We start from the raw sequence: 19,894 nt of genomic DNA on the forward strand, positions 1-19,894 counted from the left end.
AGGACACATCTGTTACGATTTCTTGATCGATATAGTGATTATATTGAGTTATAATTAAATAAGACAAGTTTTGGTGATAAGAAGAAATTTTGTTTTCGACTTTTATTATATATAATGCAGATTTAAAATTTATTAATAACATTTTATTTAGAATATGATACAGATTCTTAACAATTTTTAAATTATAACACTTTGGTAATTGAACTAAATCATATTATTTAAATCAATGTCTTTTAAAACGAACATTTCAAGTATAAAACTTGTATCATAAATCAAAATTATTTCTATAATTTATATACGTTTACTATTGTGTGAAAGGGAGAGAGAGAAAGAGAAAAAGAGATAAACATTTTTTATTTTAAATATAAAAAGAAGAAGCTTCGTGTTTCTCGTCATGTTTCGAATGGAAACAGATAGTCTCGTTTATGATTTCAGTAGCTCTATCGTAAACCTGTCTTGTTCTGTGCGATACGCGTGAGTATACATATACCTGATAAGGTGTGCTCAGTTGATAGAAGCTTAGCTTTGTAATGCGCAAAATTATTCCGTGAAGCATTTATCTGCGAGTGGTCTCAATGAATGCATTTAACAAAGATAACACTGTATATTTTTCACTAGATCTGATTAAGTCTGAGAGAGAAAGAGAGAGAACAAGAGAGAGTTGCATAAAAATTCCAATATTTTTTAATTATTATAAAACTATTTTGCACATTGAACATTTTACACACAGAAGTATAATTCGCTTAATTTTCAGAAAATATTACTCCATTTTCTTTATTTCTAAAAACCTAATATATTAATAAATATATTTATTTCTTATTTTTCATATATACTTTTTTATAATATTTCTTGTTCTATTTTATTGCAATAATTAAAAAATTGTAACAATTTATAAGAATTTTTGCCTTATATCTACAAATAAGATACTTACTTTTATTTATGTAAATTATTTTTTATACAATTATATATAATTTTTATACAATTATTTGTAAATAGTATTAATTATTAATACTATTTACAAATTGTATAAAATATTATATAATTGTATATATAGTACTATAAATAGTATTAATTATGTTTTATTATATTTTATTATATAGAATTTATAAATTTTTCTCCAGATAATCTTTGAGATTTCTTGAAAAATAATTTTCAAGCATTCTCTCTCTCTCTCTTTCTACTTTTCTCTTTTTTTCTGTTCGTCTTTCGCTTTCTAGCAAGTTAACATCGCGGTTTCGCACGCGCATGGCGATCGATCGTCAAGCGTGGGAATGTCACTGCGCGATCAGCTGTCTAGTTACAAGGCCGCCACAAGGAGACATAGCACATTTTCATGACATTTCCGCTCGTCGCTCGCCCGTCGAAGCGAAATTTCCATCGCGCGTCCGCGCATTTTCCTAACGAAGGCTCCGTTTAACAAGAGAGAGACCGGATAGATGTCCAGCGCGGTGGAAACAATTGGTCAATTCAACCGCGTGTCCAATTACGAAATTGGCAATGATGAAAATACCAGGTCGGACTCTTAATTCGATTCAGCCAATTAGAATCTTCTCATTGTCCGTCTGTAGAGGGTTGAATACGCTTCTTGCGTCTCGCTCGTTGAGAGAAAATTTCTGCGGCAAACAGCATCGCTCGTTGTTGAGTGACGTCTCTCTCGCATCCTGCAAGTTCTTCCGGAGCACTGAATATACGGAACTGCTATCGCCGAAATATAGTTGATTAACAAAGTTTCCCGTCTGTTGAATTCTTTCTCGGGAGCAGGTCTGAGTTGCAATTAAAACTTGAGTAATAGACATGGGATATATAGCATGAAAGTACTCGTCAAACTCGTAATTTCGCGTAAAGATCCTTGCAAAATGCTTCCTTGTTGTGCAATTGACAATTTAATCTAATAAGGAAAAAGCTCTGATGTTTATCAAAAATTTATTTTCTAATTTGATATTTGACGAGGAAAAACTACACCGAAGTTTTTTATAATTACTGGGGGAGCGTATAATTTGTGGAAACGTCGGATTTACTGTACTTTTACAGAATCCCTTTTTTCTTGTTCTCCCCTATTCTTCTTCAAAATTAATTTGATATTCTTTATATATCCTTTAAATTTAATTCTACAAAATAAGAGTACATAAGAGTAAACTAAAAAAGTTGCTAAACGATAACGACATTAATGTAAGTAATTAGAATCAATAATTAAATAAATTGGCTAAATTTAGCAATACATTGATATATGTAGCACATTCATTAATTTTATTAGCAACATTTATTTAGCGCATTTGTTAAGATTACATTTGTATTTTTACAATAAAAAGATATAAAATAAATAAAATTATAATAATTATCAATTAAGTAATAAAATAAATGTTACAATTAAAGTAAATTATAATAAATAAAATAATGATAATATTAACAAAATTCTGATCGTATAAAATATCAATATTGTTTGTTTTTTGAAGAAGCATGCGTATAAAAAGGAAAGACATTGTTTAGACGCAGAATGCTCCGCTCGTTTAATTACGATGCGATGATTCGCGAGATGCAGAGCAGCTCCAAATAAATTGAAGAAAGTTTCGCATAAACAACGGTGTAGTCATTTTCTTGTTGGTCCGGAAACGGGTCAAGATCGCGCGGGGCGCCGAGATGTATGGGCGAACGTCGGAAAAAATATCTCGCAGTCGACCATGAATTAAACGGCTGTCCGATATCGCGAATTGCGTAATCAATCTAAGTGGTTGCTCGAACGCGATATCTGGAATATTGAGACACTCGAGTCTCGATAGTTAAATGCACAATCGAGATTCTCGGAATCCGTTTTTCTATTTCTGTCACGATTTTATCCCTTGCTAGATTAGTCGCAATTAATGACGCATCGTTTATACGATCTTTTTTGCTTTGTTTTTTTCCCTACAAATATATTACACGAGGCATTATTTATCTGTTTATCGGTGAACTCACGTGCCCTTAAACGTCGATAAATCATGAATTTTACGATCGTTATCGTTAATATCGATTAATAATCTTATCACTTTTGGACGTAGGAAAAATCGAACATGTGATGAGAGACAGTACTAATCAGGATGTTGTAATAATTATATTTATAATGAATCTATATGTACATATTATAAATATTTATTTATTCTTTATAATTTTGCGATCTAAAATTGAATTTCCCTTGAGATCTCCTTACACTTACAAAAGCACTACAAATGTTGCGTTATAAGATAACATAAATGATGCAATCAGAATTTTTACATTTACTCTCGGAAAACAGATATTTCTCGTGCAACAATGATTTCAATGAAATTATCGATAACTCTTTGCCAGATGATCGCCGTTATTATCTCTTGCCTTGTCCTATCGTTGGGTGGGTTATTATATCGGATTGATTAACTCGGTTATAGATTATCTTATTAAGGCAAACTCGCAACGTGATCCTCGAGACTTTCGATTGAAAGTTTAAGGTCGTTTGGAAAAGGCTATAAAAAAAGTACACAATAAAAAATACATTAGAAAATATTGAAATTTGCAATATGCTTACAGATACGGCAATCAGGTCTATTTTAACTTGAGTCTGTTGACAGGACTTATTGTATAACTATTGTTTATATTAAATATACATATATATTTTAATTTTTGTTTTATTTCAGTATTTTCCTTTGTACCTTTTTATACATTTGTATCTTGTGTGTGTGTGTGTGTGTGTACATGCATGCAAAAGAATAATTTATTTTATTTTATTTTATTAATTTTATTAATTTTTATTAATTTTTTAAAATTTATAATAGTTTTTTTCATTCAAAGTTATCGATGAGTTTTCATCGATTTTTATTCAATCTTCTCCATATATGCTCGCGTGTATTTTAGGCACAGAAAATACAAGCGGATGCATGTGGAAAGCAATTAAATTTTTAATAATCTCGTCGTCTTTCTCAAAGTTTAATATTTACAGAACTATATTTATATTCCGTAGCGCTAAAAGATGACCGTGTGCGTCTAAAGTTAACATTGTTTGCAATTCTCTCACTCGCACGAGGGAAGCAAAGCCTCGAGAATTAGACTTTTATCTTTTAATTAGACATTTAACGTTTGGAAGCACGATGCGCATTAATATTCCGACGCGCACACATTAAAAGCTCCGTCGGAGGACACGTGCGGATGTTTGCGGAACATTTAAAAAATTTTACGATACGCTTTTACGCGGTATTTTTACCAACGGTATCGCGTAAACGATATTCGAACTCGAAGGGTCGCGTAAACGCGGAATGTGGACTGCTTCTTCTGGTTCACAGACGACGTTGAACCGTCATCAGGATCAGCGGGATCTCGTGCGTATCCTCCCGTCCGCGTACATACGCGTGTTCATCGCGACATTGAGGTGGGGGATGCGGCGCGAAAGAGAGTGGAGGGGGGAGGGGAGAGAGAAAGAGAAAGACGGACTGTGAGAACCAGGCACCAGGCAGGCAGTACGCGTATAAATACAAGCGGTCGCGTCCGTACGCGCTTAGTTGCTGCGATACTCGATCCACGTGACGGCCGTTGATCGAAGTCATCGTGCCTTTCGAGTCTCATTCGACGCTTTCGTTCCCGCGCTTTCGACGTGCGAACCCGAGCTCGCGTATTTGCGTACGTGTTTGTGCACGCGTGTGTGTCCGTTCGCCCGATAACGAGAGCGAGTCGAGAAAGGAATAGGAAAAAAGGGGGACGCCGTGAAAGAGCCACTCTTCGTCGCCCGGCCTCGTACTTACTTGTACATGTTTGAAGAGAAACAAGAGCGGAGAAAAGAGAACATAATTAATCGAGGGTCATCGAAGATTTTTATCGACTAATTAGATCGCTAGATGATCCAAAAAACGGAGCGGTTCGCTTCAGATTAAATACATACAGGATAAATAGATAAACAGCTGATCCATCCGCGTGCTCTTCTGTCTACGGGCGTGTCCGCCGATCGGAGCACATGCACAAAAATGCATGCACGCATGTATACGTGATAGCGTGCGTTTTACGAGAGTGACCGCGTCGACGGCGTCGCCGGCGTCGGGAGTGAAAAGGCGGTCGACCGCTTTGGCTGCTTTCACCGACGAGGCGCGCCAGGTGGAATTGATGCTGGCAATCGCGCTTTAACGTTCCGTTTCGTCGTCCGTGTCTTCTTTTTCTCTTTCTCCTCTTCATCTTGTGAAAAATGGCGTTCGTCCGTCGTCGGTAATCATCATCGAATAAATTTCTCCAAGTCGATTATCGAAAGGCTACGATAAGAATATTGCATCTTATAGTCCGAGTATCCGCTGCACGATATTGAAAATCGACAGAGTGCCGCGAGAGATTTCCTTTGGTGTTTTCAAAGTTTGCGGACACCGCAGCGTAACCTTCAGCAACCTCGTCAGTGTATAATAATATTGAATTGTATAATATTGAATCAACCGCAAGACACTCGTGGCGTGTATTCGTTCGTTCGCGTACACTTAAAATCTCACTGAGATTTGCTTACGGTTGCCCGATCTGTGGATATCTAATCTGTGAGAAGCATTATCTCCGGGCGACTAACTCGGTCAACGCCTTCGCGACGAAATCTTCAGAACTATCTTGTAAAATCAGTGGATATACATACGTACTCCTGTACACAGTTCTTCGATCCTCTGCTGGTGTACAAGATATATACGACTTCGCGAAAGAGAGCGATCCTTTCGATGCGGATTCATTTTACCCTCTGACCTTCGATGACCTCGCGACCGTAAGACATTAGCCTGGCATTAGCGAGCATCAACGGGGAAATTAACATCGCTCAACGCCGGTCGATGTGTAGTCAAGTAAATACTTAATCTAGACGCGAGTCGACCTTCGACGTGACCCCGATACAAGATACGAGAGCTCGACGCTCTCTGCGATGCGCAGATTGTGAACTCGTTCGTCGTAAGGACGACGTTGGCCGTTAGAATGGAAACAGCCAAGATGTACATCAGCAACGAGCCGCAGAACGGTCACACGACCACCAAGTACGCCTCGACGAATTCCATCCCGGCGATGATGGAACAGGAGTCATCGTTGGCGAGAATCCTCGGGGCTGTCGGCAGGCAACGCGAAAACGCGGCGATTCTGCGGGAGTCCTCTAAGAGTCGTCGGCACAGCGTCCTCGAGGATCTGAAAGCTCGACGGGACAGCCTCTTTCAGAGGGCTCGTCGAGCCAGCGTGTTCGACGAGAAGGACAACAACGCTAAGGACATCGCCAAGAACAATGCCAAGGATGATACCAAGGATAATACCAAGGATACCGCCAAGGATAACGCCAAGGACAATAATGCGAAAGACAAGCCGAAGGACAAGAGGAGGAGCAGCGACAGTGGCAGAAGGAATTCCGTGTTCTACGTGTCCGAGGATCTACTGGAGGAGAATCAGGAGATTCCGGAGAACGAGAATTGCGACCGCACGGTCCAGGAAGCCAAGAAGGGACGCCGCAAGTCCTGGCATCCGCTTGTTAAGCCGCCCAAGTTGGATAGGAAGAGGAGGAAGGGCGTATCCGGTATTCCCTCGCAGACCGGCAGCACAGAGGGGCTTTATTCGCAGAATTATTCGCGTCAGAAGAGACCGTCCTGGTGGAACATCTTTGTACCGGACTCGGTTGTCAGGTATTTATTTATCTCGCGATTGTTGTTTCATTATTAGGAAAGTGAATACCCGTTGCTTTACGAATAATCGCGTAGTTATTGGAACGATTTCTGGAAGTCCGGTGTAATTTCGTTTTCGAAGGATAATCGAGGTAAGAAAATGAAGCACATGAAAAGATGATAATTAAAAGTGTGAATTAAATTCTGAATGTTATTAGTACATATACATACTATATAGGGTGTTTCTTAATAAGTGCGAAAAATTTTAGATGATTCTTTGTCAAAAATTAAGGAGGGTTTTTCACATAAACATATACTCTTACATCTCTCTCTGTGGAGTTACACTCCTCCAAAAATGGGGATAAAAATTAGGTTTTTATTTTTTAGGTTTTTATTATAATTTTGTTTTTGTCCCAATTTTCCCAACATTTACTCTAATTTTATTTTTATTTTAAAGTTCAACTCGTAATTCGAAGCTATTTAGCATCGTACTGTGCACGATAACATATTTTATTATTTTTCTTGAAAACTACTGATTTTATGGAAAAAATAAAAGAAATAAAAAAGTTTCTAAATAAATCAACTTTTTAATACATATTTACAGATGATCATATCCCGGCCCATTAAAAAGTTCTAAGAAAAAAGTGAATAGGGGTTGCTAGCTTCATCCCCTTATACCAATACGGGAAGCTGTAAAAAATATTAATAAATAATCTCTTTACTAGTAGAAAATATCCACCTAATTTCATTTCTTTAACTTGTTCCAAATTTGAGAAAAAAATAAAAACCTAATTTTTACTCCCATTTTTGGTGGAGTGTAATCACAGGGAGGGATATAGAAGTATATATTTATATGAAAAACCCCCCTTAATTTTCGACAAAAAATCATCTCCTAAAATATTTCGCACTTATTAGGAAACACCCTGTATATTTGATAATAAGAGAGGAAAAGAAAGAAAAGGAATTTGCGATTTGCACGTGGGGAATATTACTGTCTGAATTTCATTTCATATTTACATTATTTAATTATTTGATAAATAAATGTCGTAGTTAATTTCAACGAATTATTTATTCGTTTGTAATTAATACTTATGAAACGATTACTTTGCCGTAATTTACGTAAAAACTTCATTTTTCGCAACAGCAAAAAAATTGTGTGATAAAATTCAAGTAAATGATACGAAATGCTGTAAACGACCGATATATTTCGAGCGATAATCTCTCTCAAATATTTAATATCCAATTCACGATGACTTTCATATTGATATATTTTGTACGTGTTTCTGCCTCCAATTCTGACAATTAAGATAGCGTGCAGTCTCGATATTGAATTAATTCTCAATAATTTTCAATAATTCCATGAAAATTACATCTTCCACAATTTCATGTCAATGTAATTTTAAACCATAATATTACAATTAATTTGTGTGTATCACCGAATAATTTCAGATTATCATCGTGTTATAATAATAATATTGTATCGTCAATAATGTCAAATCGTCGTTATATTATCAGGTGGATATAAGTAATTTCGTAATTCATTTTTCAAATTACATTTTCATCAGTATTTTGATTGTGTGTTGATATACTATATAAGTAGGCGATTCGATTTTAAAGGAAAAGTGTTATTTAAGTAAATTTTTGGGAATTATTATGTATTGATATATAATTATTGTTTGTTGATATATATTAGTAGGCGATTCGATATGAAAGGAAAAGTGTTATTTAAGTAAATATTTGGGAATGTCGCTATCACATCGAAATCATTATCTGGGCTAGAAGAAATCTTTTGTCGTTTACCAGACGATGAGAAAGCATCACCGTTTCAGATAACGGCACGTTCGTCGTAACGGTATTTTGCGAGAATAATGACAAATCGCAGATGTTTGCGCACGAGCACGAGAAAATTTCGAGAAATTTCGATTAAAAATCATACTTATCTAAAGAAAGAGTATTATAAGATTTTTTTTAATCCAAACAACTAAACCAGCATTCAAACTTTGAATACACATGTTTAAGCGCTTAATCTGTTTTTCCGTAAAATATACTCTTTCGGATAAGGAATACCGGGTAAAAAATTGATTTATTTTACAATTTAGAGTGAAAAATATTATTAGCAAAAACACGGTTATTTCGAATGAGAAATATGACAAAGGGATTAATTGTAAAATAAAAATAAATAAGATTTTCGAGATGTTCCGATTAGATCGAGATTAAATTCTGACGTCATCCTGTTTTCATTCAGTATTCCAACTGAAAATAACGTGACGTTTTTATTACGAGTAAATGGAATTTTCGACACTTTAATATCTTCACGCACACAGTGTCCGAGAAAATTTCATGAAAGTTCCCTCGTTGCATTGCGATCTCGCGATTTCTCTACGAGAGACTTATTCGCGGAAGTCATCGTGAAAAGAGCCGCCAGTTTGCCTTCACAATTCGCTATAAAATTTATCAAGCTTGCGGAACCGAACGATTACTCCGATGAACATACTTGACGAATAATCGAACGTAGAAAGTTTCGATTTTAATTGCATTACATAACTCACGTGCGATTTCTCGAATATTACGCAAACTTGAAAAAAATAGATCTTATTCTATTTATAAATTAATTGCAGGAATTCTATTTTAAAAATAGTCTAAACCTTTCTTTTTTGAAGAGAAAATTAATTTGATTGATGGACTAAATTAAATTCTCCCTCGCATAAAAAGTTTAACGATTCATTTCTTTTCTTTTAAAAATGAGTTTAACTATTATTGTGTATTGGGATTATTTTTTTTTAAGTTGGAGCAAAATAGTTAATTAAGCTGAAAAATAATTTTAAGATTTTTTTTAAAGACATTATGCACATAATAATATGTATGTGTCTATAAAGTTTTATACACATATTCCGTTTTTATTGTATTTACTTTATATACGTTTTATTACTGTGTATACATTTACTATGAAATGCACTTAAATTTCTAGTGAAACGCTAAAATATAAAAGCGGGATATTTCACGCGATAACAGTTTTCAGAAATCATAAACAATCCTTGTTTACCGCGCGAATAGCATTCGATATCGTTTTTCCCTGTACAATAGAACCGGAAACAATAATCACTTTCAAATCTCTCGTCATCGTTTTTTAAATTGTCAACACTCCGTTAACACATCGTCTGATAACAACGTCTATAAATTTATATTATTTAATCAGCATTATACTGATGACATTTGTTTTATATACAACTCATTACGATTCTCATTGTTAACGCATTGTTACCGACATTAAAATTATGCGTTAAAAAACAGCTTAAACTTCAAAGATTCGAGAAATCGCGGCTTTTTTAATTAGATTTGTTTTTCCGTAATTTTTACATAGGGGAAATAATTATATTTTTTTATAATAATAAGATAATTCATGCACTTTTTTAATCTTCTAAAACTACTTTTCGATTGACACGTTGATTAAAAGTTAGAAATTAATTGCCTAAGAAATTAAAGAAATATATTTCGGTTTATTATACATTGTTCGAAAAAAATATTAATTTCGACGCGATCATTTAACGTGTTTCTTTTTTTAACATTTTTTGCGTGAATGAAACTCGCGCAATTCAAAAAATTCGAACTCGTCAGGATGTCAAGATGGATCACTCGAACAAGGATACAGGCGAGCCTCTTTGTGAGTCGCTCAAACCGGTCGCGAATGTCTTAAAATAGCCTTCCCTTTCGTTATCTTTTTTTCCTTTCGTGGCTCCTCACCGCTTTTCTCTTTTCAAGCAAAGAAATGTTTTTCAAATACGAAATATTTTAGGCTTCAATACCTTCTCATTAATTGCATTAATTACATTTCGATGCATGTAATTATATTTTATATGTAATCATTCTTTTTCTTTGAAATAATACAACATTCAACATTTTTGGGATGGCACAATATATAACTTTCCAAAGCCATTATCTTATCACGTGCTTTTTTACTTTTGAATTTCATTATTATTTTAATTAAAACAGTCGCGGAACATTTGATCGTACAATAGCAGTAATTTACGCAGACATCTTATTTCTCGAAATTTTGTTTCAATTTTTTTCGCAATGTAAATATGTGATCAAAGATATCATGAATGCATCGGATATTTATGTAGTAATTACTTATACAAAGTAGTTAAATTACGTACATAAAAGCGAATACGATATCGAACCTTGAAGGCAGATGTTACACATGTATTTAAATACATTGCGATCTTATATAATTTGCAAGCTCTTCCAATCGTCTTTTTATAAATCGATATGAAATTACCGAGTATCATATCCCGTTTTGCATTTTATAGAAAAGGTTTTGCATAATCGTGTTTACAATCGACTATTACTTTTCTTTCTCTAATATCTTTAGATGATGATTATGTATTTTATTCGAGGATCTTATCGCGCTTTGGTCACATGTTATGCAAACGACAACGATTATTGTCACACAAAGTATCAGTGCTGAATTCGACGAAACGAGTAGTCGCTTCGGTAAAAGAAAATGAAGCATTTCGTAGACATAAAAGATAGAATATTTTTTATGTTTTTGTTAAAAACAATTTTCTTAATAATCTTTATATGATTCTGAAATTTTTTAAATTAAATTTTATTATTAAAGAAGAGCGTTTGTTAAATGGAAGTTTGAGATTAAATAAAAAGGATAATTTTGTATTTTTTACTAATATGCAATTAGTTTAATAAAATTGCAAAAATCTTTTCTATTTGTTTATTCTGATCTTAATCATAGCGCATAAGTATATAATTTATTGAAAACTTAGCTCACCACATCATCAATAAAATTTAAAATTATTAAAAAAATATAAAAAAAATCTAATCTCTTATAAAGATCTCGATAGACAAAAGAGAGAGCTAAATAGCTAAAAAAATCTCATTAATAATTTTTCTTACATTATATTTTAAAATGGTCGATTTTTTGTCACATTTTATAACACGAAATACAAATGTTCTTGACGGATAGACGAGCGATTGACAATGCTATCTTAAGCATTTGTCCCATTTATATCGTGAGACTCCTTTAAGCACGCAAGGTGTGTCCTTATGCGCCAGTCGCTTGCGTAAAGTGCGTGCGACGCAATTGAGTGAGACGGGACACGCCGTTACGCTCTGATTCCACCATTTCTGATTATTCCGACGTCTTTTATGGCGACCCGAGCAAGTACAAGGCATCCGATAACGGCTTTTAAGTTGGTAGTCTCTTCGGCTATCTTTGCCCCCTTTTTTATTTCACCGGATGCGAATTTTACAGCGTCGCGAATCACATAAAGCGCGTAACACATCATGAACAGATTAAACTTTCCATACGGAAGTTATATCGACCGCGATTCCATCATATTTGTACACGTCCGAACCGAAGCGCACATAATCGTTAATAAATTTTGATAATTATCTTATCTGTAGTTACTAATTGGCAATGATCAAAATTAGTACGTTAATATTATATTTTTTAAATATTGGGGATTTTTAATAATAGCTGTAATGATTTTTATTTTTTTAAAGCGATGTAAAATTTTTGGAGTCGAATATACAGAGATAAATGCATACGCAACATCCACTCGTTTCCTGCCGTTTTCAAATTGAACGGTTTATAGAGCCGGAACGTTTCAACGAAAAATAAATATCGCAGCAGCGATAAAACAATTTTAACAATTTCGGCGTTTTCTCGAGTTCACGTTGACGCGAGTATCCGCACTGGAGAAAGAACCAATCCTCGCGAGATGCCGGACGAAATTGTCATCAGTGTTTGTTGGCGCACGTAACAAACTAAAAGTTATTTTTCTCCGAGGAATTGGTAATTTAGGTCAGAGCGTTGCGCGAGCACGGAAGTAAAATCGCTCTTAAGTACCGCTCCGCTTAATCATTAGAGATGAGAGAGAGAGCCTCGCGTGCGTTTAAACTTCGTAACGGCATCTGCATCCTAGAAACGACAGATGTTTTCGGTCGATGATAGAAAATAAGCCAGCAAAAGAAGTAGCAAGAACTATCGAGGACAGAGAATCTGAACATATCTTGCTGTGATAAACTGCAACTTAAATTAAAAGATACTGCAATTTTTATATTATATAAAATTATTTTTATAATTATTTATAGTTATTTATTTTGAACTTTTATAATTATTATATAATATTTTAATTTAATTAAATTATTTATAATTATATTAATTTAATATTGTTTTATTTATTTTTTTTTTCAATTTGAATTTAACTCATTTTTTTTATACATGCTTATCTCTATGCATATGATAATTTAAAAAATTTTTATTTATGTCTTCCTTTTAAATAACTTATTTTCAGTCTCGTCAAAGTCATTATCATTTCCTGTACGCACCTGTAATTAACCTCACTGAATTTTTGATGAGTTTTTTGCCCCTTTCTTTTGCGAGTCGGCTCGGAACCAGTTTCGGGCTATGATGAATGCGCGAAATGCGGTTGCATTTGCATCGAGCGCGGATGAGAGAAGATACCGAAGAAAAGAGGCGCGAGCTAACGAAATACATAAACTCTCTCACGTGTCTCGCGACCGGTAGAACGAGCAGGTACGAAGAGATTACGCGATATCTCATTTTTACACGTTGGACGCAGGCCGACTTTCTCAGGGACGGGTGTAAACCGCGAGACGCATCCCCGCGAGACACGCGGAACATGATTCTCATCCCGGCGCTTTATCGCTTTAAAAATGCAGTTGCGACGAGAGAGTGCTTTTACAACGACGTGTAATAACGTGCAACTTTACTGGAACGACAAACGCAGATTACACGTGGCACAACAGACGGCCGATTTAATAAAATAGGAAGCGTATAGGGAAAGCGTAAATAAAAAGAAGCAAAGTCACCCGGCAAACATTATTTTAAAGACCGTGTGTACCTCTCTCTCAGAGTGTTATAACATTTATATAATTTATAATCCGCTGAATATAATTTTTATATTTCGTATTGCAAGCCACTCGAACGTTCTACTTGTGACGCAACACATTAGCGCTTAGAATAAGTCGTGAGTGTCTTATCGGAAGGATCAAAATCATATTGTTGTCGCAGATTGAACATAATTAATCGCAATTCCACTGTTTATCGTTAATCTTTAATAGAATTTTTAACAAGAATCGTCAATACGATCTTCTTATCGTTAATTAATTTTGACTCCTACTACGAATTATCCTCAGATATGTGTAATCGATATCTGAAACGTGATGAAAAAACGCGGGATTTAATTTAGATTAAAGCGTTCGGCTGGCATGCATTTAGTATATCGGCGTCAATAATCGAACGAGATTATCGTGGACAATAGGCAGACCGCATCGCGTTGGAGTTCGGCCCTGCACCTGGTTTGCACCGGCATGATTCCGACTGCGGAGACTATTAGAAAGTCGAGCCGCCTGTTACGAATGCGGCGAAACACGCGGGTCTCTCCGAGCGAGCGAATTTCATAACGAATGGCAGCTCGGGAAAACGCGTCGCTGCCACGAAATCGTTCGCGCTTGGGCGCTAAAAAAAGAGGGAAAAAACTATATAGCGGGAAATATGCGCTCGCTCTCGCTCGCGTATTTTTCGTCCGCCCTCGCGCGTTTTTATTTAATACGTCGTCGTCGTTTTTCGAAAAGTTGCCGCGTCATAAAATGGAAAAAGCGAAAAGTTACGCTGAAGAAGATGGGGAATTAGTTTGCTCGCGAATAATGGGAGAAGTGTCTCTACAAAATTCATTTTAAGGGATCTAAATATTTATATTTGTCGAATATGCGATACAAGTGATATTTTAAGGATACGTCAAATTGAAATTTAAAGTATCGTTATTACAATATGAATAATTTTTTTTCGAGTTAAAATGAAGAATTATTATTAGCATTGCTCCTGTTGGTACTTGTTTCATGCGCAACAATTGGTTTTGCGAATTCAAAGAAGAATAATGAGAGCGCGTGTACACATGGTGCATTGTTGCAATCGAATAATGACGATGGATGACGTCATCGGTAACAAACGGCACGTTCGTTTGACAGCGCGTGAATTTCGCGTTTACCGGTACGTGGCTATAAATATAAATGAGAACGTCGATGGAATTTTTCCCTGCGGTTGATTAACTCACGGTATTTACGTAAAAAAACGCGAAACTGATGACGTCAATCATGATGTTATCGCGAATGTAAAATCCGCGTTGATTTTTTATTTTCTCTCTAGCAACGTGCCGAAAAAAATTTAAGGGGAAAATGCGAAATTTTGCGAGTGCGTTGCTATGAAATTTTGCGAATGCGCATAAGAATACAATGGACTTTTGTGTTTCATGGTTTAGCTTTGCCGATAAATGCTAACGATTAACGGTACTTACTCAATCGTTTTGCGATTTCTTGCGAAAGTCGGACCGAGTAAATCCGGAATCGAATAGGTCTCGCTGTTTCAATAATAAGGATGAAGTAATTCAGCTTTCGCAACGCTTTCAGAAATGTGTATATATTGATATTATAATTTTATATTTAAAAATTTGTTATATATTCTACATGTTTCTCACGGTGAGGCAATTTATTTTTCCGGATTGACACGTTGATCATGGAATTTGCAAGCAAGAATCTAGATGAGAATGCTCGATAAACCGTTGACTGTATGCAAAGCTGCAAATGATAAACAATTTAGTCAATTAAGAACAACGGGAAACTGTTCGAGGTCGAAGGGACCGCAAGATGACATTGATTGTGCGAGTTAACTGACCGATCTCGGTAATTAATCTAAACACTATCATTATCGCGCTCTCGCGAGCGATAATTCGCGCCATCCGCAGATTGTAAATCGCGACGACAGCCGCTATTTCTATATCCTATTTCTACACGCATTTGTGCGCGCATATCCATGGCTATTCCTCGTCGTCTGGCTTTGTTTTGCAAAGCGTTCGTTAAACCTGGCCGCGACCCAGACTCTGTATCTTTCCTCGCATCTCGCGAATACTTGGCAACCGATACCTCGATCGGAGACGGCACGTCGAGAATAAGGCGCCAAAACAACGCAACAGCTGCTGTTTGTTACTTAATAGTCGAGCAGTTAGAGCGTTTGTCGACGGGATGGCTTCCTTCGACGAGAACGAGTTTACGACGCCGTTTGCGACGCGAACGTACTTTTGCGTCGAGATGCAATTATTCTCGAGTTTTAATCCGTTTTCCATTCTCGCCGTCGCTATTTTCTAAACGAGAAATGGAATTTTCCCTCGTAACTCTATATTTCGCTCGACACGAGATTTTTCTCTTTTTTTTTTTTTATAAATCGCTCGATGTAATGATGAAAAATGCAAACTAAAATTCCATTTAATATCGATATTTATATATATTTCAAATCGAATTTTTTTTTAACCAAAATTTACATATCTTTGAATCGATGATTTTTGTGTAACATTGTACACATAGAAAGTTCCACATTTATCACATCTTCTTTCGCTCGCCAAATTCTTGATCTTTAATTTGGCATTTGGATTTTCGTTTAATGAAAATATCTCGCGACGTAAATTTCTGAAGAGTCACAACAAAAAATTGAGTAATTTCTACGGACTAAGCTCTAAAAAAAACGTGCAAACGGTATTAAAATCTTACTCTTTCTTCCGGATATCTGGCAAATGAAAAACGAAAGCGAATAGCAGTAACTTCATTATGTCTCGTAATACATTCACTTTTCGCTCGCGGCAAATCATTTATTTTGCACGCGGAAGTTACGGTTAAACGTCGTCGATTAGTAAGATAGAAAGTGAGTCAGCGATTGATAGCAATAATTATGTATCTAATAATGTTTGACGAGCTGTCAAAGAAGAGATTAAAAAATTGTTACACGGCATAGGAGGTGACAGCACGGGAGTAATTATCACACGTGAAGGATTGTCGTATAATCATATTAAAGTTTTTATTTCATTATTGATAGCACTATAATTTAGCGCTGATCTTTGAACTTTTGTTTCGCAAGAATAATGAAAAAGTGCAATTTAATATACATACCGTTAAAGTAACATATTGAATATCTTTTTAATTATAATTCATGGTGTACCTTATATTTTGCATCAATATTGCTAATTTATTATAATTAAATATTATAAGATAATTAATATTAGAATTAATTAATATTAGTTTTTTTTTATATATGATCATTAAATAATATTATGTATAAAGAATATTATATTGAAATATAAAAATTATATAAGAATAAAATTTTTATATATATTTAATTATATTAGAACTAAAAATATTCTTCTTCACGATAAAATAATTTTCATTTTTTTCTATAAATTATCATGTGCAAAAAGCTAAATGTTAGATCATATTGTGCCTCAAATTAGGTCATTCAACGTGTAAAAAATATATTCGTTTTTAATTTTTGGTCGTTCTAAATTTTTCGCGAATTCGTTTTTAAATTTTTCATACACTTGTAGCAATATTACAACACACGAGTGCACCGCGCATTGTTTATGATTTATGATTTTGTTATTATCGCATAATGATCACGGCACGTGACTTTGCGCTATACGCACCGTAAAACGTAGCCGGGAAATTAATTCCTGGATTTAATTGCCATTCCAATTTAATAGTCTATTTTATCGATGAAGGCCGCGATTTTGGCGGGTGGGCTTTAATCAACGGAGTGGATATACATGGAACCGTCCGCCGGAAATCGCGCACGCCAAATAAGTCGATCACCTCAAAGCATTGCTCACTGTAGATGGTATTACGGATCGATAAAGCGCGTTGGTTAACGATATAATGAGACGTGCATTTAAATTGCGCATCTTTGTCGACATACGCGCTGTGAATACGTATAATACGAATATTTCTTTGTTTCAAATTATATCGTCCTTGAAATTATATCGTCTTATCGTGAAATGGCTAGATACATTTCAATAGATCCTTGAAAAATTCCCAAAATTAGGAAATGCTATAATTTTGAACTTTGATATCTTTCAAATTAAAATTATTTTGTAAAAAAATTTTTTAATATAATAAATTTTGAATTTTTATTTTTTGTGCGATATTAATTAATAATTAATGTTCCAAAAATACTTATAATCAATAATGCATTTTATATATTTCATTTCAAGAGTTTAATTAATTAACCGACTGTCAGTAAACTTCATTTATATAATGATACAGTAATTAATTTAATTAGTTATTACATTTAATTTCTTGATACATTTTATAGAAAATAACATAATTACGTAATTATTGTAGCTAGAAATAAAAGTTCACGTCTCTCTCACGTATGACAAGAAAAAATATTTGATTATCTCAAAAAGTCCAATGTGCGTGGCGAAATAGTTTCTACTTAATGATATTTTTCTTCGTACAATCTTCCGATGCAAACAGAAGAGTGTTGTTTTGACCTCGTTTGCCAGTTTCTTCTTGAATTAATTGAACTGGTGTTGATTAGGAAGCTAAGATGCCCTTGATTCGCGTTGTTTTTCAAAGCGGAAATTTATATATCTTCAACGAGAAACTGATAATACACGATTTGAATAATTCATTTTGTTTATTTATATTCAACGATCGCACCTAATTTACACGAGGATCTATTCTGGAGAAATACCGGAGAAAAAAATAAGCTTTATTAAATATTTATTCTATATACTACTATTTTTTCAAGACTTGTCCCTGAGAATCATTATTGGCGTCCTATTTTCAAAAAATATTTATTTGAAAATGTACAATTTACAATTATTAAGAGAGAGAGTAATGCACGTGTATATAATCGAAAACAATTAGTGTGAATTATCGACTTACATTATATATATATATTGAATGACGCTGACGCATTATACATAGAATGTAAATTGTACAAATCAAGTTTCAATGTAAGAAGATCTTTGGTATCTCCGTGAGAATGAAATCCCCTGTTGCGTTTCTCATTTATCTTCTCTTCTTCCGTTTACGATTATCGGCAATTCTGCTTAATTTGTAAGACGATAACACGAAGAGTACATTACACGCCTGACGCTCCATTTACAACGGAATTTCCACGTTACTTTGAGTCACAGTAGGTAATCAACAAGGAATCCCGTGCCAGTATTATTATTTAAGATTAGAATGTTAATTGTGAACGAAAGAATTGTCTGTAATGTATGAGAAAATAATAGCCATATAAGAACACATTGCATTTTAGAATAGGATTAGTTGATTAGAAAGCAATTTGATATCGTGTGAATTGAAGTACTTGTTCCGTAAAATATTCTAATAAAATATTATTATTTTTTACATAATTAATTGCTCCCTTTTTAATTATATATGCCTATTTTGTTTGGACTATTTTTCATGAAAAATTAATAATATATAATTATATATTAATTAACTAATATGTCTACTTAAATTCTTTTACAGTAATGTTTGATCGTATCCTATTTTTGCAGCCGTGCGTGATTAGGCAACTTGTTTTGAAAATAATAATTTTTACGTAATAGTTTAATCAATCTTTCATAGAACGATCGACGTTTCGAATAGCATTTCGCGAGAGTACGGTACATTACGTCGAATTACATTATACGGGCGCGGTTACGTCATAAAGTAACGCAGTTGGCGGTATACGAAGCGGCACAAATCGAGTTTATCCTTTGCGAATTCTCGGGGCCCGGTCTCGTTAAAGCAACGCCGACAGCCGGCGAAATTTCCATCTCGGCGGGCAACATTGTCCCGAACAACTCGATTGCTCCGTACACACACGTACACGCTACTTCCGCTCTCTCTCTTTCTATTTTTCTTCCTAAAGTTTGTCTTCCGATGCCGGAGTTTGCGGCGTACATATATCGATCCGTCGTCGTTGAGGACCCCGGAGATTTTATCCTTGCGGTTCCGAAGTGATCGTTAAACGAGTCGAACGAAGGGGAAGAACACGTTTCCTCCCGCTCGACGGAAACACCGTATTTGCTTTGCTGGCTCGTTAGCGAACAACGAGGGGAAATCCTTGTCTTGGTTTTAATCGAATCGGTACATACCAGTAACGAATTTCTAATCTCGTAAATGCATCACGATTAAGTGCGATTAATGACATTTCCCATCTTATTGTTAAAACTTGGGCAACTCATCTTTTCGATACGATGATGATAATTAAACGTACGATTCATCTTTTCGATACGATAATAATAATTAAACGTACGATTCACCTTTTCGATACAATAATAATTAAACGTATGATAACATATTGAAAACAACGATGGAGAAGCGAATAGCGGATGCGCAATAATACGTTGCTTCACGAGGTATATATCGTATAAAACATGGACGACGATATCGATTGATCGGCGGGCTGCAAAGGAACATTACGAAGCCGCTATTATTTA

General features: G+C 34.9%; 1 protein-coding gene across 12 annotated transcripts in view; it reads left to right on the forward strand.

Annotated features, from left to right (window-relative positions):
- Positions 1 to 19,894, forward strand: part of Mtd (TLD domain-containing protein mustard) — a 132,119-nt gene that overhangs the window by 57,054 nt on the left and 55,171 nt on the right. For 3 of the 12 annotated variants that reach the window (XM_083100541.1, XM_083100542.1, XM_083100543.1), the window contains exon 1: positions 4,498 to 6,617. The exons of 7 other annotated variants lie outside the window; for them this stretch is intronic. In XM_083100541.1, the coding sequence (XP_082956667.1) occupies positions 5,929 to 6,617 (689 nt within the window). In that variant the 5' untranslated portion in view covers positions 4,498 to 5,928. Of the gene's footprint in view, positions 1 to 4,496; positions 6,618 to 19,894 lie in introns of those variants that run through there. 2 more of the 12 variants (XM_083100539.1, XM_083100540.1) reach the window with 1 other exon arrangement.

Source organism: Camponotus vicinus, unplaced genomic scaffold (genome assembly GCF_025532165.1).
Source record: "Camponotus vicinus isolate PSW18456_S1 unplaced genomic scaffold, iyCamVici1.0 SCAF_5, whole genome shotgun sequence".
NCBI lineage: Eukaryota > Metazoa > Arthropoda > Insecta > Hymenoptera > Formicidae > Camponotus > Camponotus vicinus.